The 27,664-nt window shown below is 39.4% G+C and overlaps 4 protein-coding genes across 8 annotated transcripts; 1 reads left to right on the top strand and 3 right to left on the bottom strand.

The window, feature by feature from the left end:
* Positions 1–683: 683 nt before the first annotated feature.
* Pink (WD40 repeat domain-containing protein pink) lies at positions 684–5,066 on the bottom strand. The gene is made up of 7 exons (XM_076438124.1): positions 4,900–5,066; positions 4,194–4,629; positions 3,744–3,854; positions 3,290–3,523; positions 1,283–3,213; positions 1,077–1,194; positions 684–987 (listed from the first exon to the last, which is right to left on the bottom strand). The coding sequence occupies exons 2-7, from the start codon at positions 4,278–4,280 to the stop codon at positions 733–735; spliced, it is 2,736 nt and encodes a 911-aa protein (XP_076294239.1). The 5' UTR covers positions 4,281–4,629; positions 4,900–5,066; the 3' UTR covers positions 684–732.
* On the top strand, positions 4,916–15,223 carry Cyp301a1 (Probable cytochrome P450 301a1, mitochondrial). 3 transcript variants are annotated; one of them, XM_076438413.1, is made up of 12 exons: positions 4,916–6,002; positions 9,880–10,512; positions 11,149–11,228; positions 11,300–11,684; positions 12,369–12,485; positions 12,722–12,798; positions 13,273–13,474; positions 13,539–13,701; positions 13,803–13,972; positions 14,559–14,637; positions 14,725–14,928; positions 15,035–15,223. In XM_076438413.1, the coding sequence occupies exons 2-12, from the start codon at positions 10,502–10,504 to the stop codon at positions 15,140–15,142; spliced, it is 1,596 nt and encodes a 531-aa protein (XP_076294528.1). In that variant the 5' UTR covers positions 4,916–6,002; positions 9,880–10,501; the 3' UTR covers positions 15,143–15,223. The 3 variants fall into 3 exon arrangements, with proteins under 3 accessions (XP_076294528.1, XP_076294534.1, XP_076294543.1); XM_076438419.1 differs by having other exon boundaries at positions 11,126–11,228; XM_076438428.1 differs by lacking the exon at positions 9,880–10,512.
* LOC143215894 (uncharacterized) lies at positions 6,260–8,240 on the bottom strand. The gene is made up of 3 exons (XM_076438492.1): positions 8,074–8,240; positions 6,945–7,993; positions 6,260–6,790 (listed from the first exon to the last, which is right to left on the bottom strand). The coding sequence occupies exons 2-3, from the start codon at positions 7,755–7,757 to the stop codon at positions 6,566–6,568; spliced, it is 1,038 nt and encodes a 345-aa protein (XP_076294607.1). The 5' UTR covers positions 7,758–7,993; positions 8,074–8,240; the 3' UTR covers positions 6,260–6,565.
* On the bottom strand, positions 15,191–27,440 carry LOC143215829 (putative cytochrome P450 301a1, mitochondrial). Of its 3 annotated transcripts, XM_076438394.1 has the most exons (13): positions 26,910–27,440; positions 26,161–26,384; positions 24,691–24,897; positions 23,886–24,132; positions 20,970–21,026; positions 19,241–19,357; positions 19,045–19,121; positions 18,023–18,218; positions 17,768–17,927; positions 17,525–17,694; positions 17,146–17,224; positions 16,720–16,917; positions 15,191–15,441 (listed from the first exon to the last, which is right to left on the bottom strand). In XM_076438394.1, exons 3-13 carry the CDS (start codon positions 24,887–24,889, stop codon positions 15,334–15,336), a joined length of 1,608 nt encoding a protein of 535 aa, XP_076294509.1. In that variant the 5' UTR covers positions 24,890–24,897; positions 26,161–26,384; positions 26,910–27,440; the 3' UTR covers positions 15,191–15,333. The 3 variants fall into 3 exon arrangements, with proteins under 3 accessions (XP_076294509.1, XP_076294499.1, XP_076294515.1); XM_076438384.1 differs by lacking the exon at positions 26,161–26,384; XM_076438400.1 differs by lacking the exons at positions 20,970–21,026; positions 26,161–26,384.
* Between the last annotated feature and the right edge of the window lie 224 nt (positions 27,441–27,664).

Raw genomic sequence — 27,664 nt, 5'->3', positions numbered from 1 at the left:
TTCCATCCAGTACAGGATCGAATGCCTCATTCTGTATAAATTTTGTTAAACCGTGCAATAAGATCTATGAAGTAAGGTAAGTGTTCAATTGAAACTAGAATTTCATTGTTTAATTAATATACATATATTAAGTATTGTAGTTGAACGGTACAAATTCTGTACATGATTACTAAGGAAGAGAGAGAGAGAGATAGCGTGAATATTATTTTTCTAAACGATATTAAAATAAATCTAAGGTGTACATAGCAAAACTATATACATATAACGGATACCGAGAAACGTTTAATCTATAAAATTAATCTTGATTCTCAACGGTAGTTAGAAGTATCAATAATTCAACATCAACATTATAATTTATCTCGAAGAATGTATGTATCTGTATATATATATATGTATATATATATATTTATTCGAAGCGTAATTTTATATTGTTTAGTATTTTACCAAAGAGTTCATTTAGTCGTATCACAATAAACTCGGGCAATTATTTATTAAGTTTGTCCTGCGAGAGAGGGAGACTTGTACAGAGACAATAAATTTGTACGAACGCTTACCAAGCTACTCTTCTTGTTTTTGAATTGTCTTACGAAATCACGTATCAAAAAGTCTTCTATAATCTTCGTGACTAGATGAGCAACATTTCACAAGATCGTTACAAAACGATCACCTAACACATTCAAACGTTCTGTTTATGAGACTCCTTTTATTTTCGTCAAGTATGCATATATACATTTAAGAATGCAGATTACACGTCGTTAGCTTCTTCTCGATCATACAGTTCACGTGGTAAGCATGACCGCAACCGAATATCGCGATTCCATTGTTACCTAACAAAACCGGCGTTTGCAGAGACAGGGTGCAGCACGGACACGTCGAGAACTTGTTCTGATAGTGTATTCCCCAGTGGTGTGCCCCGTTGCCAAAAATATTCTTGCCAATAGGTCTACCTAGATCTTTCTCAAGGACTTCCACCATATCGTCTCGAACCTACGGAATGCAATTATTATTATCCTAAAATTCTCTACAGATATGAGAGACTATTAAATTTGTATTTTTCTCGTTGAATAGTCGAGTACCTTTGCCGAGCACATTGTGTTATACTCGGACGAGTCGAGACTGTTCTTATTGAAGTTAATCGTGCGCTTCATTCCATGCTGGTACAAGATTTTCGTAAATACCAGTGACTGGAACACGCTACAACAATTCATAGCAGTTACATTTCACGATCGAATTGTTAAAAAATAATTGGTCGAGTCGCTCATACCATATAATTAAATATTACCTTTTATCGATAGAAATGTTTGGAACAGCCTTCTCTAACTTAACTAGTAGTGCCATGGCAAGATCAGGTCCCTGTTTCTTTATGATTTCATGTATCACAGCGCTCCACTCTATTGACTCTAACGCATCGTTATTTCCATGCTTAATATACTTGCCGCAGAACAGACACTGTCCCTCCTCAGTTTGTTTTACCTGTGTCGCTAAAACACTCCACAGTTTTCCATCCAACAATGGCAGAAGCATGGACAGTGCAACAGTGTCTCTGATTTGAAGGCACTGGCGCAGCGAATCACTCATCAGCACACCATTCTGCTCCACGCACACTGGCAAATACTCTCTCCACATGTAAGGTACACTGTTGCAAAAATTGACATACTGTTCTTGGTTCTCGTTCGCAAACTTTTTGAGAAGGGCCATGCCAACCCCCAGGAACTTTGGTTCGGCTAACTCGTCGATCGAGTATGGACTACCGCAGGTACATCTTCTGCAGCTGTGAGCGTTCATGTTGACAAAGGCTTTCGTTATCTGTTTCACAATGTGCGTATTATCTGTCGTCTGAAGCAGCTGCATCGAGATGTTCTCTAACAGAGTGTTGAAGTAATACAGCTCCGCGCTCCTCAATATTTCGTATAGGAAGCTCTTCAGGTCGGTTAGCGTCTCGTAAAAATCTTTGATCACGTTCATTCTCCAATCAATGTCTGATATTATATTTTCTAACTCCCCTTCACTCATGGACTGTCTAATATTCCCAATTAAAGCGTTCACAGCTTCCAAGTCTGCTTGTATTTTCTGCATCGCACTTCTGTTCGGATCTAACTCCTCCAGTACCTCTTCAACATTATTTTCCTCGTACGCTGTGTTACAGTTAGCGTCTTCAGGTCTGTTGATCTCATTAGTCTCTTCCTTCGATTCAATCTTGGAGCAACGAGACGCAGACTTGGACCTGAAAGTCTCCTCCTCATTGGAGTTTCCAGAATTGACTACGACAATCCCCGAGTCTAATTTCTTGGGGCTAGCCTTTGTATTAGACTCTAGAAGATTTGTCAGAGGGTGCAGCAACGTTGACAGCTCGTCGTCCCTGAGCATCTGCAATCTGTTCTCCACGTCGCACACCTTGCCGATCTCCAAGTTGCTCACCAGCTTCTTCAGTTGTACTTTGTGCATCAGACATAACTCTAAGCATTCGTAGTAGCTTTTCGTATTGTACAAGCGCAATATTAAAGAGTCTAAGAAGGACAGAGTCAAACAGTGAAACTCCCCGTTGGTCGTCATCAAATATATCTTATTCTCAACAGTTTCCGCCATGGTTATGTTCGAAAATTCGTTGTTCCACAGTATCACGGTCGCGGTCACCGGGTCGAGTATGTATAGGCCTCTGGAAGTGTACGAAAATAAATATTTCTTCGCGGTAACGAATAAATGTGTGAAGTTGACGGACTGCGGTGTCCAGGTCGTCTGCTCCATTTGCTTCTGGTATGTGGACTTTCTAGGATTAGGTTTGCATATCGTCACAGGCGGAATGGCTAGAGCCTCTTTGAACTGATGAGTCTTCATCACCACCCCATTCGCAGACACTTCCCACAGTCTGGAGCCTGGTCGAGCGCAAAATATCTGTGGAAAGTTCTCCTCCTGCACGTTGCTGTTGCCCTCGGGAATGAAACTGAAGGTGCGCTTTCTGTTGGTCAGCTTCTCCTCTTTTTGAGCAGCCAGTGCGCTGGTATCTTCTTTAGAATACGTCTTATAGAAACAGGCACCGAATTCCCCGTTGCGAGCCTTGTTCCCCACCTGTTTATACTGTTCTTGTACAGTATCGCAAATGTAGCAACGAGTCAAAGTCGATGCTAATAACAAAGGTGAAGAGAAACTGAGTTGCACAATGGCTGAATCAAGATCCATCAGGGCGCACGCTGGTGTTTGAAACATGCCGTTAACCTGGAATCATTTTTATTCTATCAGTAACACAGTTGTTTATGTGTTTACAGACATGTAGATTGAATGTATTACTCACCTTAAAAATTGACAATACCATAACTGAGATTTTACCATTCCAATCCCCTGCATACAATTCGGAGCTGCTGTCGTTCCAACAGAGGCTGTTAATCTGCTCGTTTATGTGCTCTGTCGATACCGCTATTAATTTCGGCGTGGGCTTCAACGATACTAGACAAACCGCTCCACGTGCAGTGGCTAATGCAATCGTTCTCTCATCAGGTGATATCAGAACTCGAGAGACAGCTCCCTCCTTTCATAGTAAAGCAAATAAAAGTTAGTGTGGTATTGTAAAGTTGTTATACTTTACAATACCATTGCCATCGCTCACTTAATAGCACTGCACTAACGACACCAGACCAATGTCCCTGCATTTACATTATTATATTCGATAGGAATGAGTACATTGATGTTAGTCCAGTGTTGTTCATGCGCGATGCTAAGTCGGTGACAGACTTTAAGAACCAATTTACCGATAGCGGTATTAGTTGCAGAAAGGAACATGGCTTTCTCGAAAACAGGTAGATGCTGCCGCTGGTCGAGCCCAGGATGATATAGTTGGAGGACGTGTTGAAACATGTGTACTGCGAATTAAGAGAGCATACGGTTTATTGTCAGGTTATGAAAGGGTTGAATATTTTTAACATTTCCTGTCATTATTAGAACATTCATATTCGCAGGCAAAGGAGAAACGAAACTATTTTCTCCGGTTCTCGGAACAATCGAACGATAAGTTCATTCGAACTTGACAAGCCGACTGACAGTGAACCGTGGATGGGGTGTACTGGTGTAAATACACGCGATAACAATGGAACAACAGAGAATTAATCGATAAAGGCGTCACAGGTGTATTGTGACTGTCGCGCGGCCGTAATCCATTCTTGTTTATTATGTAAGGATAGCTTGATAATTGAGTAAAGTACCTTGATCCGTTGGGTTGAATTGATAGGCTTGTACAGGAGAGAATTGATTTCCTCATACTCTGACAGCACGTACGGAAACTCCTGCATAATTCGTCGGGGTCTCGTGCGTAACGACACAACACTGTGATACGCGCCACCGAAGGTTAACCCTGATAAATCCTGACAAGTTTTGATATGTATCTATTTCAACACTATGTCGCATGTGGTCGCATGCACGGCCCGCACCAGCCCGCACCAGTCCGCACGGTCGATCATCGAATCGAATGTTTTCACGAAACTAGTCGTCGCTGCGGGAACGGGAATACCTGGCCTGAGCAGTGGTTCTCAACATTGCCATTGATAGTACCAGTAACAATACCATTGTTCAACAAATATTCACTTTTTTCTTGTTCTTGATTTTCACAGATTTTATCGTCTTTTTTGCATCAACATTTCTCTAGAGACATAATTTAAATGATACGTTAAAGAATTTTCAAGAACTGTGTAATATAAATAGGTGTAAATAGGTTATGAAACAATCGAATTTACAGGAGCTGTACAAATATATAGGTTATGGCGGTCCAATTTAAAAAAGTGTAATTATTGTGAAAATATATGTAAATGACGTGTCTAATTTTCAAGATCCGTGCATAAAAAGTAATGGTCATCCGTTCTAGGGGTGAATCCACACCTCTGGATCGGTGAACATTATGTAAAAGAAACTTGCCGCAAAATTGTTCACAACAAAGAAAATTGTTGTTAAAATTGCTTTTCACATCAACACCTTCCACTCATCCAGAAAAGAAAAAGTTTGAAAGAAGCCGCATGTCGTAAACAAATAGTTATTGTGACATAAGCTATTGAAATTGTTGCAAAATTTGATTGTGTAGAATTATACGTCCACACAACCGCGACCGTGTCGATGAGACAGAACATGAACATAATCGTGTGTGTGCCTCAAGGCAAACGGAAAAAGGGACATTCGTACCGAAACAATCTGTTGCGGGTAAAAAGACTCCAGGACGTGTCCCACGAGTTACAAAATATACACAAATACACATATTATACATTCATTTTTCATAGCAATTTTTTAAAATTCCGCGGGGTGCTCAAGGTACCCCATTTTATCGGCTGGAATCGCCGCGCATGCGCGTGAAATGCTGCACCATATCACAGCACTGGCCGTACAACGTCATTGTCTCCCTGCCCCTTCGGATCATAAAGAAGTTGCAAAATATGAAAGAACACCTTATATCCATTGTTATAAGAATATTAATTCTGTATTATAAAATGTTACCGTGCATCATCGTTCCTCCAGCGGACTAGGCGATATACCTGTAAAGGACGACATAGCAAGGAAAAAACGCATGCGAATTGATGCGAATCTTCAACCCCAACAGATGGACAACACGTGTGATGGACCCACCGAAGCAACGAGCGGGCTACCCTCATAAATCACGTCATTGATAACCGTAAACAATGCCAAAAGGAATGGTCTTTGACATTTCCCCCACTTCTCAACCTAAAATCCTTCCGACAGTTCCGACACACCCTCATCTAATTAGCAAACGCAACATTTGCCCGCCTAAATCCACCCCCCACTCATAAAAAACCGAGGTGACAATGGTGACAACAGTACTATTTTGATCGTGGTCGGAGTAAGTTCTTCCCGTTCGCTGTCACGATTTCGGGAAGTGTGTTGTGTAATGCCCAGTAATTGTGTAAAAGTGTGGTGTTCTGTGCTTTATCGTTAATAAGACTTATTCGCGAACATGGCAGTGTCCACTTGATCCGACGGAGGAACAAAAGATTCTGAAAAAACCTGATTCTGTAAGTACCTATACTTGACATTAGTATTTTATAGTGTAGGATTGATATTCTTATGTGTAACAACGAATACAAGGTATTTATCACATTTTGCAACTTCAAATTTAAGATTCGAATGGGTAGGATCACTTGTTGCTTTGAGGCACGCACGCGATCATGGCTGTCTCATCGACACGGTCGCGGTCGTGTGGATTGCAGTAATAGGCTTTTATAATTCTACACAATCAAATTTTGCAACAACTTCAACAGTCCAGAGGTGTAGATTCACCCCTACGACGGATGATATTACTTTTTATACATCCTGCACAAATATACATATAGGTTATATGATGAGTTAATTTTCGAGTAATGCAATCAAACAAGAATTTTATTAACAGTGAACAGATCTATCGACTTCCAAAGGAAACTAAAGCCTAAATAGTTATAAATTCTCCCGAACTCTTTTTGCTATTTTTACGTCTACATATGCGCGTCGTGTTTTAGTCAGAATATTTAGTACAGATTCATGGAATCTACGGTCTAGTAATGACAGTTTCGTTTCAGTACCGTTCCCCTTTCGTTAATAATTATTTCCAACGGGCAGTTATTCTGTCGTTATTCCGTGAGTTATCTGGAGGCTGGGAAAGACGTTTCGCTATGTCTTTAATTGCGGAAGGCTTGACGAGGTTCTCCACGCTTCCAGTCATCGCGAAAGTTCGCTGACTCTCCTTATTCCTTGCGAGAACCTCCAAAAGCTGTTCGTTCCTTTTCCCACCGGACATAGGGTGTATCGTTGTTTTCCGTGTCTTGACCTATAAACGTAATAACATGTTAAACGAACGACTGCGACCTCGTTTAAAATGAAAATAATAAAGCTGTAGAGATCAATAAAGTTATTATACTTTTATTTTTTCCCGGTTACCAGAAACCATGTCCTACATAACACACAAAATTTCCCCACTTTACCTGGATTATGGTTCCTCCCTCGCAATCCTCGAGCGTAACAGTGTTCAAAGAAGAAGCCCTAGACAATTGTTTAACATTCTCCTTGTCGAAAATCTGCGAGTTATCCACCAAATGATCACAGGACACATATTTCCGTGGTTTCTGCTTCCGGTTCGACTTCTTCCACTTCATCATGGATACCAATAAATCTTTAAAAGACCTCTTCCGATCGTGCTTCTCTCTCGAGTCCTTTACACCAATCTCCTGTTTACAATCTGTATCTGTAAATATCTTCTCCAAAGTGCACCTGTTCAAATCGTTCGTACTTTTCCTCAATCGTCTCGAATTCGCAAAATCCACGCTATGTCTTTGCAACGATTTTTCTTCAAACAAAAATTCCTCATTTCCCCTATCATCGATAACCGGCAGTTTTTTGGAAACTAAATCAGGTCGGCAACGATTAACCAAAAATGTTTCACTGGACTTTGGACCAGAAAATCGACAATTTCGTTGTAATCTTCCGCTCAAAAAATCAGAATTAGGGTTTGAGTAATCGTTTTTTCTGTAGTATTCGGTGACAAATTCATCGTCGGCTTTACAGGCTTCGTTTTTCTTCTCCAAAGATGCTAGAAGCTTTCTCAGAAGATTCTGCGATTTCTTTGGCTCGTGTTTCTTCGCGAATTTTCGGTTTTCCTGTTGAAAGTCTGTGAAAGTGTAAGTTCTGTAGCGATCTTCTGGGATGTTTCGTATTCTACCCGCCATGTTATCGCTTCCAACTTCGCTGAGGATATTCGAAGTTGATTTGAAATGACGATCTCTAATTTTTACAGCCATTTCTAATAGTTATTCCTATTCTTCTTTATTCTTCAAATTATTCTGTTCACATTTAGCGAGTTCGTTTCACTCCGATTTCACGTGTCCGCCTGTTGTTTTGGTAATTTGTCAACGACGCAGATTTGCCGCGACGTTTCTGCCCGCTTGATACAGTAATACTAATTCCCTGTCGAACGATAAATACCATAGAGGTCGACTGTTAGTGTACATAAACGATCTACTTCGTTTTTCGAGTCCTGAAGAGAAAATGAGCTCGCGTTAACCGTTTGGTAACTACATAGACTGCGGATCTTCATGGAAAATAAAAAATGTGTACCTCGATTCCAGCAACACTTTGCGTCAATTTTTCAATTTTCAATGTGTTGAAACTTTCATTCGGTTAAATGTTGTACCGATCAAGCGGTAGAAAAGGTAAAACGAAGCCGGTCGTGCAATCATTTCGCGGGCTTTGATTTAGTATTTTTGCGCAAGTATGCGGAACGAGCAGCAATTATTTATTCATTGCGTTCGATCATGCCACGGGTTTCTTTGGTAAACAAGTAATTAGCAATTCGACTCGCGAGAAGATTGTTAAACAACTGTTCGCGATGCTGGATTATCGATTGCACAGACAACATTTGTTGTCACAGCTCGCAAAAATAGACTCGATGCAATCTTCGAGTTAAGATTATCGTTTCATAGTAATCCACAATGGTTGACAAAAAGATACTTCTATAGACCATAATTGGAGATCGATGAAAACGGCAGAAAATATATGTGTATTATATAATTTATAATATATTTATTTATTTTTCCGCTCGATTCCCCTAAAATTGAAATAAAGTAGCGATATTTCTTTCGACTAAGAAAATGTCCCTTGCAGCTAAAATAAAATAAAAATATCACTTCTTATATTTTTATCATTTAACATTTAATTTTTAATAGGTCTGCTTGGCATTATAAAAATTTTTCATGAACGCATAAAAATTCGCAGTCTATTCGTTATGGGAAAGGAAGCAACAAAGTGACTCAAAGTCGAGTACATAATCTGTTCTTTATTCTTGTCTTCTCCTTATTACAAAATACAAATCGAAAATACACGATCTTCGCACACAGATCGTTTATCATCGCACAACCATGTATTTACTTCAACACTGTTCAAACAATATTTTGAATAATGGTACAGCAATTTTTAGTGGTGATTCTGAGTCACCACTCGAGTGCTAAGAGTTGAAGATGGTAGAAATTGCAACAGGGTCATTCCATGCTGAATCGGTCACTTTTTGCAGGCACCATCGCCGATTTTGTTCTAAATGAAATATGTTGTAGTCCATGTGAAATTAGGGGAGGTTTAAGTCATCATTTTGCCGGTTTCGAATTTTTTTAGAAATGGCAGGCCTTCAAAGTTTTCAATTTTTGTCCATTTCGGCGAAAACGGGCCTCACTTACGAATTTTTATCTCAAGAACTGTTTGTCCGATTGAGCTAAATTTTTTTTTGTTTTATTCGGAAAGGATTGAGCTATTACAAAATAATTTTTTCAACCTCGAAAATCAACTTTATAATGTCGAAAAATTTAAACAAATTTTTCTTTTGCGTTTTTTTCGATGATGGGGCTCAGTGACCTTACTACCCTGGTTTTGTATCCAGTGTTTTCCAAATTTCTTCAATTTTCCAATATTTCTTTTCGAGACAGTCGGTCCATCTAGCTCGATAATCCGACCTCGAAACGACCGGCGACATTGAAGATAAATCCTCGGAAGCGTCCACCTGTCCGTCTGACCTTTCCTTGCCGTATTACACGATTGTTTCCATCCGAGTTGCCGTTTCAATCAACGTGAAACGCTCCCTAAACGCGGGACGGTCGACGGTAACCACAGTGTGTCACTGTGACCGAGATATCATTATTTTACCGTGCATACGATTTATCATAGACGCACACTCGAGCTCATTGTGCTCGCGTAACTGGAGGATCATGCGAGCAAAATACATCCGAGTATTTCATACAGAGAAAATCTTCGAAAAGGGGCAGATTCTGACGCTAAAAACTTTATAGGTTTTTGCCAAAATAATTTCACCCTTTTGCAAATCAATTTCACCCATTAAGAATATATGAAATTAATCTTATTGATTTATTTATTTAGATTAAATTATACATAGGTCTGAATGCTCAATGGTGAAATTGATTTGCGAAAGGGTGAAAAATTGACTTGTAAAAGGGCGACTTAGGAGTGCGGTACCTGAATAAAAACGAGAATGGGGGTTAAACGAGAAGAGAAGTTGGAAAAAGGGGGTCCCACGATCGGGAAAATCGATGTCGGTCGCGTTAATGCAGAAAGTGGAGTGGAAATTAGAGTTGGAGTGAAAGGGAGGGCGTGAAAGTGGTCGTCCGGGATGTTCTTCCGTGTAGCGGATTCCGGAATTCGGACCGTTACCCACTTGGTGGGGGATCAATCGCGTGTGTGGAGGGGAGGGCTGGACGCGGGGCCAGATCCAGTGGTCCCATTTGACGTCGAGTCTCGCGCGAAGTGCGCTTGTCAACGAGAGGAAGATCGTTAGTAGAATATATCACAATTTTCGCGACCTGGTTCGATCTCGCGTCCCTGGACAGGTGCTAAAAACTCCCGGATCCGCGTCTACAGGCCCAAGAGATTAGGATGGTAATGCGATCGGGCCCGATTTACGATCATTAACCACGGCGAAGCGAAAAGAACGTAACGGGACAGCGGACAAAGGGGATTCGGATCGACGAACACGGGCCCCTCGATGGTTTACAGGTAAGGGTGGAATTCTGGAGTCTGATTGCGCATCCAGGTTACCAATTGGGCCCAATTGCACCGCTCTGTACGGTGAAAGTTTGAATGCGTTGGGGCTCGGGGTGTTATGGAGTGTAACTGCACGAATTGCATTGAAATGTTGCCTGCAATTCTTCGAACGAGACGATGGGAAATTGAAGTTGTCTTGTATTTTCAAAATTGTTAGCGCCAATTGTAACCTCCTCTTTTAATAATTCTCGTCCCAATTGCAATCAAATAAAAAATTTTCCACGGTTTGCTTAAATTGCTTGATGTTTGAACGTTTTTGAAGTTTTGCTCGCAATACTTGATATTTGGCACACGTACATAAAATTCCGATGGCTGACCGTGTATCGATAACCGGACGAAATCGAACCTTCACCGAAAGAAGCAAAGAATTTCGCGGCACGTGTGCAATCGAGGGAAAAAAATTGTCAGCGTGTATGTAAATTTATGTAAAGCTGGTTTTCGGAATGCTGCCTAAAAGAACATGGTCCGTGGATGCCTCTCTGACCGAAATTGTCGATTAAAAATACTTGAACGATTAACTTCTAACAACCGTATATTAAAAGTTTGTTTTTTATAAATCTCGAAGGACATCTTTTTCACGCTTCGCAGAATGAGCCGGCGACTGCAGTTCATCCTGAAATGCCAATTTCTGCGAGCACGGGATGCAACTCGACGAAGTCTTTGTACAGGTAAAAAGAAGTTCGCTGAAACTTAATCAAGCATTCAACGCGTGTCCAATGCATGGCCATTGTGCGTTTAGGTGCGGGAACGGTGACCTCGACGAGGATATGCAGCCTGGATCATGATAGCTCGATCCAGGCGAGGCCATACTATGAGATCCCGGGACCGAAACCGATCCCGATCCTCGGGAACACCTGGAGACTGTTTCCGGTAATCGGTCAATACCAAATTTCGGACATGGCGAAAGTGTCGCAAATGTTCCACGATGAATATGGAATCATTTGTCGTCTGAGTGGATTGATTGGCAGGCCGGATCTATTGTTTGTCTACGATGCCGACGAGATCGAAAAGATCTACAGACAGGAAGGTCCGACGCCTTTCAGACCATCAATGCCGTGTTTGGTGCGATACAAAAGCGTCGTCCGCAAGGATTTCTTTGGAAATCTGCCTGGCGTTGTCGGAGTGTACGTACAATTGAATATTATCTTTTTATCGCGCGAGTGGTCGATCTTGAGGCATCCCGACCTTTCTTTAAATATCAAGGATTGACCTAGAGCTATTTTAACTCGAAAATTAAATATTTCTTCCTAGTTAGAATTTTTCCATTCCCTTTTTCAAATTTTACACATTTATTAATGTAATTGAGTGATCATTGTTAGTGACGCCTCAGAGCCACCATTCGAGTGCTAAGGATTTTATGGATTTATGGCAAAAATGAGTATTGGAAGAATTGAAAATTACTGTTATATTGTTTTAAACCTGTCAAACATATTTCGAAGGAAAATCAATTTCTATTTCACTCCACTTTGTTGCGATGCTGGTAGAAAATGTTTATTTTGCATAAAAATCCGCTGCGTTCAGCCGGATCTTCTAGAATTGCATTCTCGTGAAGGATTCCACTTTGTTGCCAACTAATACATATAACGCCTTAATGCCAAGGTGATAAGATATTCTCAACGGAACACGGTTTCTGCATTACGTTCTTGCAATCACCGCATGACTGCATCGAGAACAAACTAAAGTTCGAAGTGGTATCCGTTGGATCACGCGCGCGGTTCCCCTTGGCCCTCAAACAACTCGCGAGAACGTCCGGTTAACGAGCATGAGTTAGACCGGAGATGGCATAATAAAATATTTGCTTGTTCCAGACACGGAGAACCTTGGCGCGAATTTCGTACACGCGTGCAGAAACCAGTTCTACAACCGCATACTGTTCGAAAGTACATCACGCCCATTGAAGTGGTCACCGTCGATTTTATAAAAAGGTAATTTCGGGTTGACCTTACGTTCCGAGGTCCATACTATCGCAATCGACAGCCTTGGCTCGTCCAAATCCCGAAAGTTTCACCTGACGGACGAAAAGATTGACGTTATAAATTATTCGACAAGACTAACTTCTCCTTTATCTTTCAACAACATTTAAGAATTATAATAACATTTTTACATCACACACTCGATCGTGATTAGAGACATGATTAGAAGTATGAACAATTTGTTTCAGAATTGAAGAGATTAAAGCAGAGGATGGAGAACTTCCTGGCGACTTTGACAACGAGATCCACAAATGGGCTCTAGAATGTTGGTATACGTCTGAATAGCAATTGAAACACATTATTAGGTCTATCGGAAAATGTTGTCTATTTTTCGAATTTAGTTTGCACGCTTAAAGCTACAAAAAGTAGATGAAACATTTAATATCATTGCTTTCAATTTTTACTTAACACTTTACCTACCGGAAACCTATTAATAGGCTTTGAAATAGTTGTGTTGTACCAAAAGAGAAATCATAGAAATTTTCTTTTACATTGCAATCTTAAATGAAACTGTTAGATGACGTTATTGAGGATGACTTGTTAGTTCACAACGAAAATTGCTGTTGCTATTGAAGATTCCATTAGAAAGTGTTTAGCCATGTACATACCACAAATTTTTAAAATTATGCAGTAATCACCGGTCGGTAATGTGTTAAAATCGAACAGTAACTTGTCCGAGTTTCCCAGAATCACCCCCCATATCAAAATATCATATACAAATATGAAGAACAATGTGTAGGTATCGGTCGAGTGGCTCTCGACGTCAGATTAGGCTGTCTGGGGAGTACGCTGACTCCAGACTCGGAGCCTCAGAAGATCATCGACGCGGCAAAGTTTGCTCTGAGGAACGTAGCAGTGCTTGAGCTGAAAGCTCCCTTCTGGAGGTATTTGCCTTCTCGTCTCTGGACAAGATACGTACGCAACATGGATTACTTCAAGGAGTGAGTAAAACTGTGCTTGCATACTGGAGTACACACGACATTACTAGATTGCGGATCTTCCCAGGGTATGCATGAAGTACATCGACGCTGCGATGGAGAGGTTGAAGACCAAGCAGGCTGTCAACGACTCTGACTTATCCTTGATGGAGAGGATCCTAGCCAAAGAGACCGACCCCAAAATGGCTTACATCCTTGCGTTGGATTTGATTCTGGTTGGAATAGACACTGTACGTAGATGAATAGCATCCGCAACGACATTGACAATAATTTTCGATGAATGAAATAGTAAGACGATAAGCAAGTACTTATTCGTTTTACGATGTTGTAGATCTCTATGGCTGTCTGTTCTATACTATACCAGTTAGCAACGAGGCCGGAGGAACAGGAAAAGATCTACGAGGAACTCGTTAAAATTCTTCCCGATCCATCTGTTCCTCTTACCACGAAACATCTTGATCAGGCTGTCTACATGAAATCCTTCATACGCGAGGTTTTTAGGTAAACTTCACTATAACGATATTGGAACGCTCTCTGTATGAAAAGATTGTCAGCAGATAAATTGTTGGAAGTACAGTTAGGAGCATAACTGTTCGCACACACTTTAAATCGGAATAACTTTTTTATGAACGGACCAAACGACTTCATTTTCTCTGTAAGGCTAGAAGAATTAGTTTAGTAAGTGACGTCTAATAAATACAGTAGCGGACAAAAGTTTAAGATCGCTCTAAGGAAGACGATAACTTTTTTAATATTGTACTATACGATTTGAACTTTTTTAGGAAGCTAGAGCAATTAGTTTTCTAAAGGATGTGAAAAGAAATTTTTTCAAAAATTGCAATTGGTCGGAATTGTTGAAAAAATACTAAAAGTTGAATTTTTAACTTTTTTAGCTGGGCCAATACCGAACATTTCAGATTGGTTTACAAATTATAAACGACCAAAAGTGGTAAGAATTGCAATTTTTTATGAGTTTCGGCCTATAACTTCCATCTTTACTGTCCATTCATAAAAAAGTTACTTTGATTTATAGTGCGCGTGACACAGTTATGCTCTCACCTGTATAATAAACAACGTGACATTTCAGAGTGTATTCCACAGTCATCGGAAACGGCAGGACACTGCAAAATGACACTGTAATCTGCGGCTACAAAGTGCCGAAGGGAGTAAGTAGTGCATGTGTTTAAAGATAGTTCTTTTGATAAACGTTTTCCCTGAGGATGTCGTAAAATATCCCATAACTCTAATCGCAGATACAAGTGGTATTCCCAACAGTCGTAACAGGAAATATGGAAGAATACGTGAAAGATGCTAAAACGTTTAGGCCTATGAGGTGGATTGAGGAATCTACGAAAGAGGAATTACACCCTTTTGCATCTTTGCCCTATGGTCATGGTGCTCGCATGTGTTTAGGTAGAAGGTTCGCCGATTTGGAGATGCAGGTGCTACTTGCCAAGGTAGACAAACATAAATGCTGTCATCTAAAATGAAAAATTAATTGATAGTCTTTAATGAATCCGACTAATTCTGTCGATTTATATTTCTGAAACAATTATGTTTCAGTTGATACGCTCTTACAAATTGGAGTACCACCACGAACCTCTCAAATACAAAATCACGTTCATGTACGCTCCTGATGGTGAACTGAAGTTCAAGGTGATACGAAGATAATGAATAAGAATCGTATATGAATAAGATCGTCGAATGTGTAAAGTCGCCTTGCTACTGGTTTTCTTTTTTTATTTTTGTACATATACCAAAATAAATAACTAGACCGCGAACGCATACGCAAAAATGTATAGCCGAAGAGATCCCCAATCTAGAAATAACGGATTTATGGTTCGCTGCTTCCTCGAAGCGGTCTATCTGTCGATGAACTTCAAGTTTAGGGGTCCTTTGGGCGTGTACATAGGGTTGATATAGTAATCCAGCTTCTCGTAATGATATTCAATCTTGTAACGCTGGAGAATCTGGAACAAGAACAATTTTACAACAATCGAACATGAAGATATACTTAAAGAAGGACGCATATGTTCAATTTGATTAAAAAGCAGCTCTTTTCTCACTTGCAAAATTAAATAATCCAATAATTAACTAAACGAATAACACGATGTATTTTTTAATTACAAAAATTTGTTATATGCGCTCTTCTTTTTAATATTCGTTCATTGAAAGCTGAATGAACAAAATACAATGTGAAAATTCATGAATATTTTTGTATCGATGGTACCGCGATAGGTAAACACCGAAAAAATTGATACACCGTGTATATAGCTCTGTTCTACCAAATAAACATTACATTTTTTGTTACAAAGCATCGTAACGTAAAAAACCCATGAAACGTAATTGACGAACGTGCCAGCCATTCCCTTCACGCTCTCTCGCCATTCTTCTCCTCTCAATTATATCTGTTCTCGTCCACGGTGACCTAAATGATTAATGGGGTTCTGGAAAACGGCGGAGGAACGTGAAGTGAAATTTCTTAGGGCAAAGAACTAGAAAGCGAGTACAACCGACTTCGTAATGACGGAAGAAGTTTCTCTTGTACAATTGTCGTAGTTTCAATTGTTCTGATTGTTAGCTGCGTGACTTTGTTCGATATTACTGTGGCTTTCTGCCAATTTCTGTGTGTTTGTAAATTATAGTAAATTCATTTCTATGTAAGAAAGAAAAATAGTGCTAGAGCTAATCACTCTGTTTCTCTGTTTACGTTCTTTCGCTTCGACTATCGGATTTGAGCCCCGTGAGAAACTGCCAATTCACGCTGGGCGACGAACGTGTTAAGGCACCTAAACAAGCCTAATCGTCCCCGGTATTAAACGGCAAATTCTCGGTTTATTGTTCCTGAGCATTTACCGTGACCATCGAGCATGCTAACAGGAACTGTACTTAACGAGTATACACTGTAATAAAACTCCGAAATTCGGTTCCCCTCTTCACCAACTCCTTTTCCCTTTCCTCTACTTTCCATCAAAAGAACGAGGTATTATAAAGAATGCAGTACAGAACAAAGCAAATGGACTGAATGAAAAATCAAGCAGAAACGGCTCGGCACGGAAAGTGTTAACCAAAATTTTTTGTAAGTATAAAGAGTTTTTTTTGTAGGTGAAGGATTTTCGGAGATTTCAAGATCACCTTCATTTTTTTTTTAATAGAAGATGTTCGAAGATGTTCGAAGAGATGTTCGATTTTCCATGATTTATTAATTGATTTAAATTTTTTCAGCATTGGATGATAGGTATAATTACCTTGCTAATGACCACCAGCATTTCTAATTCGGCAAATCGTCGTCCCAAACACATCCTTCTCCCATAACCGAACGGAAGCGATGCGAAACTATGACGAACACCATCAGCTTGTAACCATCGCTCCGGAAGGAATTCACTGCTTCGCGGAAAGTACTTGTCGAGATTGCTTATCACGTAATGCTGGAAAACCACTTGGACCTAATTGCATAGACAAGGTCGTTAATTGAGGAGAAACCTCCTCGCGTATTCGTCGTTTAATAATTGTTGTGTTGCTTTTAATTACATTGTGTTTCTCTCACTAAAACCTGAATTATGTTATCATCACTGTTCGAGTCTCCAGTGGACTAGAGATTTGATTTGTTTAAGCGAACATGTATATTTTTTTGAAGAATTTATTTTATGTTTGCGGAAAGAATTGTTTCTTACTCCTTTAGGCACTTGGTATCCGCTAATAACGGTGTCCTTGGTCATGCAGCGTCCATTCCCGATAACGACCGGATACATTCTGTAGTAACCAATAAGAAAATCATGACAACGTTTATTATGTAATTCATTATTTGAATTGATTTATAGAAACTTCGAACGAACACAACTGCTTTCCACTCTTAAATCCTCTTTGAAATTCTGCCCAGGAATCTCTGCCATAAATGCATAAAAGTCGCTGTCTGGTAATAAACAATTTGTCTAACTAAATCAGGCATGTTCAATGAGTAGCTCGATCGGAGGAATTCTCAAGGAATACCCCCAGAAGTGGGGATCTCCGATCGAGCTACGAATTGAACATGCCTGGTCCAAATGCTCAAACCTTAGGGTTTCTTTGATGCAGGCCTTCAGGTACTTCAAGTGATCCAAGTGTTTCCCTTCGAGCTGCATATCCTTGCTCGGTAGCATACTGCACACTTCATTATATGCCAAATCTTGCTTATCCGGATGCAGGGCCAGCTGATAAAGCACCGACGCCACAGAATTCGATGTCTATGGTAAGCACGTCGTTAAATATAATTATCGATCCGTCACTAGTTTTGTAGTGGTGACATATAATACCAACAGTGTCAATCCCAACCAGAAACAGGTCCAGTGAGAGAATAGTGGCCAGTTTAGTATCATTCTCAAGAGCCAATACCCTTTCCAATAAAGAAGGCTCTTTGTCGTTATCCTTTGCTTGCTGTATCCTTGCAAGCGCGGCTGCGGCGTACTTTGAAGTTGTGCTGCAAAATTAATTATCGTATTTAGACATGCAGATTCATGTTTTTTTCTTTCTCTTTATTATATATTGTATATATTTCAATGAAATTGAATTTACTCGACGATGGTGTCCAAGGCTTTCACGTATTGTATCCACGTCGGTGTGTTGAACAGTTTCCAGAACGGTATCTTCAATTCAAGTATCCCCACGTTGACGAAGAACGTGCAGACAGCGTCTATTAACCTTTGGGTTTCAGCATTCGCGTTGTCATCCATGCAACCCAGTCGAACGTCCAATGCTACACGTGCTATGGCTAAAAAGAGAATTTTTCAGCAATTGATTCATGCTATTTATAGTCCTTAGGTTTGGGACTTTGCCTGAGGCGAGGACACGAATCCCCGGCATCTTTTTTGCTCGTTAAATTGAAAGTGACACACAGTCAAAAAGATATAAAAATTCAAGACTTGATTTATTGTGGTACACCTGTTCCGTCACTTTCAAATCACCGTGAAATCCGGTTATGAAAAAGATTGAGGACCAGTCGATATACATAGATAGCTGAAATTAATGTAGATTTATGTTGTTCTCGAAACAGATACTACAAGGCTTAAATTTTAAATCGGAGCGAATAATTAAACATTCTTCCGACCTAGAATAATTCCATTCTAAATGTTGTTTTTTATTTTAAGGATATGATACAATTGATATAACACGGAACACGTTATACGATACTTAAATGTTTAGTAATTATTAGATTCCAACGTGTTTAATAAGCTAAACCGTACTATTTTGAATAATGGTATAGCAATTTTTAGTGGTGACTCTAACATCGCGACCTTTACTTCTTCCTTCGCAATTGCGACCAGTAACAATTTTTAAACAATGATTCACACATTAGTTAGCAAACTAATCCCTCTAACGTTTCAAAAAAAATTCAAGCTGTTGGGTCGAATTTTGAAAAAATTATTCGTTTTTAAAAAGTGTACGAATATCAAATCCTGCAGTATAACTATCATCTTCAAGTGTTCGTCTGTGCAAGTAGGTGAATTTGTGAGCAGAGAAAAATTTCAGAGATCCCATCGATAGATTCTAACGATCATAAACGATTCGTATTGCGACATATATCGCTTTCTACTCACACTCGAGGGACCATTTGTGAATCTCGTTGAGAAAATCGTCGGGCACCTCATCGTTCGCGTCCCGTATCGCTGAGATTCTGAAAACACGTGAAAGAGAGATTGTGATTCAGTGACGAATCGATGATTGAGAAAGGGATTGGGAAATGTTAAGAAGTGTTGATCAATGTTTGAGACACGGGACAGTTTGTCGGCGAACCTTTGAAGGAATGCTAAACTCGCCTCCTCGATGGAAGAAATATACATTCTTGCAGTCCGCGGTTGCAGCATCACCTGTTGCACCTTGCTTCGGAAGTTGTACCAGTCCTCGCCATGTCTGACAACCAAACACTTTCGTTAGAAAAATCTGGCACCCCTTAACTGCTGTTTCGGGGAAGTACGCTCAAGCAATTTAAATAATTCAGTTATACAGGGTCTGTCTAGAAAGTAATACAACCACATTTTTTAAAAAAAAATCTATTAAACATATGGGTACAAACCTTTAAATTTCTTCAAAGTAGGATCCTTGGGCGTCGACACAGTTTTTCCAGCGCGATTTCCATGCTTCGTATGCTCCCTGGATGGCGTTTTTTGGAACTTATAATAGTACCCTCGTCACAGCCTCTTTGACGCGTTCCACGCTTTCAAAATGGCATCCGTTTAGCACATTTTTAATTTTTGGAAACAAGAAGTCTGCGGGAGAACAAGTCAGGACTGTACGGGGGTTGAGGAAGTGTTGTGATCCAACTAAGAAGTACCGTTTACTGTTTTCCCCGTAATCTACGGAAAAGTTTTGGTTGGAAGTGCTCGACGAAGCTGCGACGAGGGTACTACGAGAGAGGCTCCAGATAACGCCTTCCAGGGAGCATACGAAGCATGGAAATCGCGCTGGAAAAAATGTGTCGACGCCCAAGGATCCTACTTTGAAAAATTTTAAAGGTTTGTACTCATATGTTCAATAGATTTAAAAAAAAAAATGTGGTCGCATTACTTTCCGGACAGACCCTGTATACTACAATTGTAAATCGAGTTGCAAGTATCAAGTGGATCGAAAAATATCGCATGCATGTTTTAATTGAATGAATCAGCGATAATGGTTCGATGAAAGGCGAGGTAAAATAGAAACCACCACTTGTCTCGACATTTCAACCCAACAGGCGAATCCGTCGTATAAACAGTGGGCCTTGAACTATGAACACAAGAATCGGCAGTAATAAGCTTTCTAATTCTAACGCACGTAAATTATCATTATCGTCGGAGAGGGAGTAGAATCTTCGCAGACGCAAGGATAACTATGCACAAAATATGAGAATCTAATTAGCAAAAAATAAATTCTTGTCGCGAAAAAATCGGCGAGAAATAGGCAAACAAGATCAAAAATTTTAAAAAGTGAAATAAGTAGATGGGAAACTTGAAATTCAATTTTAATTGGCCTGAAATGTTAGCGCAACTGTCAATTATAATAGTTTTGGCAGTCTTCCAGGAGAAAAAGAAATGAAACGAGTTCTGCCAAAACGGGGGTGAGCGATACGTTACACAGACGGCTTACGCGGTTCGCATGAAAGGAAAGATTACGTCACCAGTTAGCAGGCTATCGCTTCCTGCATGACAACTAGGGCTGCAATATTGTGCATCATGCCAACGACCTTCTTTTCACGATATATGTATATGTATACATGCATTACAAATACTATATACATACACCCTTAGCGAAGACATACGATCATGCAGTGGTCTCATGTTTCGATTTTATAACTAGATCCTGATTTCTCTTTGCACGGTGCACTGATTATGCCAATCGACCACAGGAACTTATTATGCGTGACATTATACGTATAGTATTCTAATAAAACAGAAGAAAATTCTGTGGAAATTGTCGCGAGGTAAATCATTTACATTTTCAGGTGGAATTTCGTTTGATTATATATATAAGTTCGAATTTTATTTACCCATTCATTGATTTCTTCGCTGATGACTTTATTTCTTTCTGGTTTGTTTCTTGTGGTCTGTAAAAATGAATTGCATTTGCGCAAACTTCCTCCGTCGATTTATTATTATTAGACTGCGGATCTTTATGCAAAATAAAAAATGTTTACATCATTTGCAAGGCACAGGTGCCAGATAAAAAATTGTTTCATCATTTAATCATCTTATTAAATTGAAACTGATACACTGATGTCCATAAATCTTTTTAATATGACTACTGCTTTAAATTGTGCACAGCCATTTTTATCATAAATGCATAAAATCCGCAGTCTAATTATTATACATCGCAATGGTGTATGCAAATGGCATACGCGCAAATGCAGTACATAAATGGTTTCTGTCAATTCGAACAGAAACAGCAAACACGAGATTAGAAAGAAAGCGAGCACAGCCGAAGCGTGTCTAAAAATGAAAGTACAACGGGATCTCGTTGTAGCGTCTCATCATATCAGAGTTGTCCGGCCTGTTCAACGACACTCGCAAATATTTGCGATTCGACGAGTTTGCCGAGCAAGAGGGTTAGCCGAGTGACCACCGTGCAAAGTCAATATTTCGCTATTACGCGAGAGCTAATGGAATCTGCAAACATCTTTAAACTGCGAGGACGCGTGTCCGATCGCAAACATATTATTCTACTGAATTGAACTACCACAGTCTATCAGTGCTGGAGATAATCATCTTTCAAATAGAAGATGCAAATATTTACAAAGAGAGAGTACAGTGCCTCGTACAGATTTCTGTTATATCTTATCCTTGAACACTTGAACCTCCAAACACTGTTTCACTGTTTTCGGCTCTCGGATAATTGCTAGAACTATCGAAATTGAAAAAAGGCAATTGACATCCTTCCGGAACTTGCCATTCTTGTAATTGCAATGGCGACATCATTCGAATCGTCCTACGACTGACCTACCTGGCCCGGAAGTGCTGCAACGCACCTGTCAGTATTGTTAAGCAACCGGCGCTATCAAATTAATTAACATCGAATTAATGTTCTCATTGACGAAACTCCAGAACATGAGAAATCGTCGAGTTAATGTATCACCGATTTATGCCACACGAAACTCGTTCGGCAAATTTAATTATATCTCTCCGACTTCGCGAGCAAATAAATTGTCGACGAGTGCGATAAACTACTTCCTGTACAGAAGAAATATTTGACACTGGATATGCTAGTTGATAGAGGAAATAAAGTTACACTAATTTGAAAAGCTTGCTTACTAAATGATGCATGCACTAAACGAACAATCCTGCGGATGGGAGTTGCAGTGATCTAATAAGCTTTTGCGAGTCAATAATTTCAGTGATTTATTAATGGACAGCGGCTCTTTAGGCAAAGTAAACATTTTCTTCCTGAATTGCAACAAGCTGGAGTCAAATTGAAATTGATTTTCTTTCTCAATACGTTTAATGGGTTGAAAATAATATAAATATTTTTACCGTTTCAAATTGCACCTACTCATTTTTGTCATAAATGCATATGACCCGCTGTCTATTTATTAATCTGTTATATAAGGTGAGGCGCCAGAAACAGGCCACCTGAATAACTCGGCTGCTATTGGTGTTACGAAGAAATCCATCAGATGGAACTTGCTTGGTTTCGAGGGGACATTAATCAGATGTTAGTAGCTTTTTTGTAGGTGGACGCGTAAAGGGCATATGAAGGTCAACTTAATTTTTTTAAATGGAATGAGGTATTTTTTAATACATCAATCGATGCAGCTGGATATTCGTTACAAAAAAGTACTAACCTATGTATGTCGAAAAGTTAGTAGTTCAGGAGATAGAGTAATGGTATTTTAGAGTTATTTAAATTGAAATATCTCCTGAACTACTAACTTTTCGACATACATAGGTTAGTACTTTTTTATAACGAATGTCCAGCTGCATCGATTGACGTATTAAAAAATACCTCATTCCATTTAAAAAAATGAAGTTGGCCTTCATATGTCCCTTACGCGTCCACCTACAAAAAAACTACTAACATCAGATCAATGCCCCCTCGAAACCGAGCAAGTTCCATCTGATGCATTTCTTCCTAACACCGATATCAGCCGAGCTATTCAGGTGGCCTGTTTCTGGCGCCTCACCCTGTATAAGGAAGGCGAAGCATTCAACTATGGCGAAAGTAAAGGTTCTCTGTTTCGAGTTCTCCAGAACACTCCAAAAAATATTGGTTTCTTTTTTGCAGCCAATGGAACCGGTAGAGGTAATTGGTTTGGTACTCGGAATCGTACCTGCCAGTTTCAGCCGCCCGTTTATGGCCCAAACGGCGGCTGCCATTCACCTGTTCGAGTCGATACTGAAAGTTCGCCTGACAAAAGATCGTGCAGCAGGTGCATCGAAGTAGCTAGAGTCGTCTGTACACAATAGCTGTAGTATAAATCAAGGGGACTGTGACTTCGAGACTTTCGGGTGGACGATTTAGGGACATGCAAACAACTTGAAACTTTTACGTGCATCAGGCTACGTAACGTGGACGTTTATGGAGAAATTTAATGTACGCTGACATTATGCTTTTCATGCTAGCGTCTGCTACAAGTTGAATACAGTGACTCCCACTAATATTCGGACACTCTTAAAAAGACGATAATTTTTTAAACACTGGACCATACGATCTGAGCTTTTTTGAGATGTTGGAACAATTGGTTTGCTACACAATGTGAACAAAATTTTTTAGAAGAATTGCAAGTTGTCCACAATTTCGACCAATTGCAATTTTTGAAAATATATCTCTTCGAATCATGTAGTAAACTAATTTGTTAGAGTGTCCGTAACGGGAGTCACTGTGCGTGACTGTGATTCGATCTAATCTGGTAAAAACAGAGTTTCCTTCGGCAATTTAGAATTGATCGATAGTGCACCGATTAAAAGCTTACACAGCGATTACGCCAGCGTTGTCACGGAAGAAATCCTTTCGCAGCACGTGTTTGTAATAGTTGAGAGAAGGCATCGATGGCCTGTAAGGCATTCTCTCCTCCTGTCTGAAGATACGTTCGATTTCGTTAGCGTCGTAAATGAAAACCATGTCCGGCCTGCCCAGAAGTCCCTCCATTTTTACAATTTCGCCATACTCCTCGTACAATCGTCTGGAAACTTTGTCCACCGCCTGGATCTCAAAATCACCTGGAACAGAGATCCAAAACTCAGACTAGTAGGAGAAGTCATTCAACTTTAAATCACTTTTATACGATGAATATGCAAAATAAGAATTCTCTCTCGCTATCTCCAACGTTACGCAATTAATTCCTCGGCGGAAGAATGAATCAAACTTGGGAAAACGAATTGCTTAACTATAATTGCAAAACATTTGATAGACTCGATTGAATTTTTTACGAGTGATTCACATGAAATTTCAATTGACCTAATGGTAGAATTTAACAGCTGATGAGGAAACATAATTGCATAGTAGGGAACGATCGGAGAGTTGCCAATCCAGTTTAAGATAGAATCTTATTGCTCGATAAAATGTTTATTGATAAACGTTAGAGAGATAAATTCAAGGCTTCAAGGCCGCGTATGTTGTGGAATGAAGTGGACGGGAGAAATGAAGTATGTACATAGAACGATGCAGAACGCGTTACAACAAAGTGTAATGACATTAAGTAAAATAAAAACGAAGGGCGCGAGACGAAAGTGCTCGCCACGTTTTAGGCGTGAAGAAATGGATCATGGCGAATATACCTATGAATGGTATGAATCGCCACGTGTTGCCCAAAAGCGGGATCGGCTTCGGTCCAGGAATTTCGGTGTAAGGACGGCATCGAGACAAATCTTGTTCCCCTATCTCCGTGGCCAAAGTCTCCATCGCTCGAATTATACCTCTCCATTGTCTGTAGCAGCACGTGAACGACCAGACGTGTTTGCCATGTAATATGCTCATCTTTTTCCCTGAACACACAAAAAAATACCGGCTCGAAAAAATAAACTCCAGAATAATGAATTAAACAATGACACGCAAAGCAAAGGCGGGCTCTTTGGCATGACAGACCTGTCCCGTGGAATCTCAAGGACGTCTGCATTCTTGACAAAATTTAAGAAACCGACTTCTCAATATACCACTTGTGAAAAGTTAGATTTTCAGATTTTTCATGAAATTCATTCTCATATCGGATACGAATTTCTTGTAAAAATTTTAATTGTGCCGAGTTCAATATACAGGGTGAACCACGAGTCTTCGATTCTGTCCAACAGCAAAAAAGTATTTCGATTCCCACTATGCGATTCTTATAGAGTTTTCCGCACTGATTCCGAATCTGTTTTTCATTTTTTTCCTATACGTCCAGTTTTTGAGAAAATGGAGTTTAAAAAAAAGACATATTTTTCAACTTTAAACTAATATTGTGATGTTATTATAAAAGATATTGAATTGTTCTTTACAGCAAAAGATTCTGTAAACTTTCCCGAATACAGTGGTCGCCAACTCTTTTTTCAGTCACTTTCAATTTTTTGCTAATACACCTATCACTTTGTATTACCTTAGAAGATTTCAAAACGAATTAGTTAAGTACCGTAACATATAAAAAAAAATTGAAAAAAATTGCTGTTTTAATTTGCTATAAGCACGCGAACAGAGTAATCTCTTCTGATCGCGATTCGTGGGTCACCCTGTATATAAAGCTGCTTGTCTCGTAGAATTTTGGAGCAGAAATTATTTGCATAATCGCACATTGTTGCAGAAATGTTAGAAACTGTGGTTTTCTCGGGAAAATCTGCAATAGAAAAGTTTCTTTGCAGTTTTCGATATCAGAAAATTAATTTTTCTTTTTACAATATTCATATTTTGCAAACAAATTCGAAATCGGTCAAATGTTGACTTAATAACCCTCCCCTAATTTCAGTTGAAATTAGAAAGTTTCATAAAGATTTGAAAATTTGCATTTATCGAAATAGAAACCGGAAGTATCGAGCATCATTCTTCTGAACATCTCGAATACTTTTTTAAAATAGCCGAATCATTAATATTTTGAGGAATAATTGTGATTTGGAAAGTGAAAATTTTCAAAATTTGAGAAGAAAAAGGGGAGATGGCAATAATGCGGCTATCGCTAAGGTTGCTAAACTCCGTAATTACTCGGGGAACGTGACTGGTGTGTCTCGGACTCGCCTAGATTCGATGCTAAGACATAGTTTCCTTGAATATCGGTAAATTACCTCGCGGAATCCGCGGCAACCCTTTCAGGTGAAACTACAGCGCGGTCGTTTCATGGTTACAGCTCGAATCGTTCATAGAACTCGTTTCACGGTTTGAGAAAAATGAATTTCTATTGCCGTTCCAGAATTGTTGCAACATCTATGGGGAGGCGATTTTTTCTGTCAATCGTCTATCGACATTGTAACTTGTAGCGTGGGCTCGCCCGTCGCCCAACACTCGCAATCTAAAACGTACTAAAAACATTTACTTTCTCTTGTACAAGAATGGAAATAAAAATTTCTTTCAAATCAATTCCATTCGAAAAATATAAACAGTACTTCAGAAAATATTGTCAATCAATGATCTATGCTTTCGACATTCAAGAAATAATGTACATCAATTTTTCGTGGTTCTCTTGTATTTAAAAAGAAGTATGAATAAAGTACATTATTTTATGTTTGTTAAGGATCAGATAGTCTTATTGTTGAATGGAATTTTTTAGATAAATATTTTTCACCAATTAATGATTCAGGACGAAGATGCAGTAGTATTGTTTGAATAATCCAAGATTTCGCCTTGACCAAATTTCCGGTCCGCCAGTTCTCTAACTGTTATTATGGTCACATAATTTTTCGCAACGGAGTAGTATATATTTTTCAATATATAAAATGCGACTTGTTGGTGAACACACAGTGTCAACACGTAATTTGCGGTGCAGTTAAAAGTGGATTTTATTCAAATGGAAGACTATTTGGCAGTCAACACTTACCACGCGGTACAGTTAAAAGTGAGCTTCCGTTTGCGAAAATGTTTCAACCACTTGGTGTTTGCTTGACCCGCAGTTTCCACTCTCTGTGTAAACGCAATTGTCACCGTGCCTATTTAAATGGGGGGCCACTTTCGGTTTTCGTAAGTGAAGTTTATTAGTATCAATTATCGGGTTGTGTTAATTGCACACCTGGTACCCGTTGCACGTGCATCGTGCACCGATCAACCGTTTCCGAATGACTGACGGCGAGATCCAAGATACATTAAAGGCCCTTTTACTCTTCCACGGTTCCCGCCTTAAGTACTATGACGAAAAGAAGGAGACCAGGTGGGAGGACAGTTGAGTGGGGTACGATCCTCGAATTTCATCGGATTATGAAAACAAACCTCATCTTCCTCGGTGATTTATTACGTTCTATTATGCCTCTTTCGTTGTCATACATTCTTTTATAATGTTTCATCACACTAAACAGTCAATTGGGACAATAAAACAATGATTTTGTGGCTTCGAAGAATTTCCCATGTTTGAATCGACCCTTTCGATAATCCTTTCTTACTACTAAATCGCGAATAGGTTCCTATTGGTCAAGACAGCTGTAAACGTCTGTGATTGGCTAGTTCTTGCGCGCAACGTGATGAGCGGTAAATATAAATACATTTTAATGAGACAAGTGTTTATCTAACTTTATTTTTAATTTAATTTCAGTTAAAAAAATTAATATTTTACATAATGCTATATTGATCAAATTAAATTGA

The sequence above is a fragment of the Lasioglossum baleicum genome, chromosome 2 (genome assembly GCF_051020765.1).
Source record: "Lasioglossum baleicum chromosome 2, iyLasBale1, whole genome shotgun sequence".
Taxonomy (NCBI): Eukaryota; Metazoa; Arthropoda; class Insecta; order Hymenoptera; family Halictidae; genus Lasioglossum; species Lasioglossum baleicum.
Note: the sequence above shows the minus strand (reverse complement) of the source record. Positions and strands in the feature narration are given on the sequence as shown.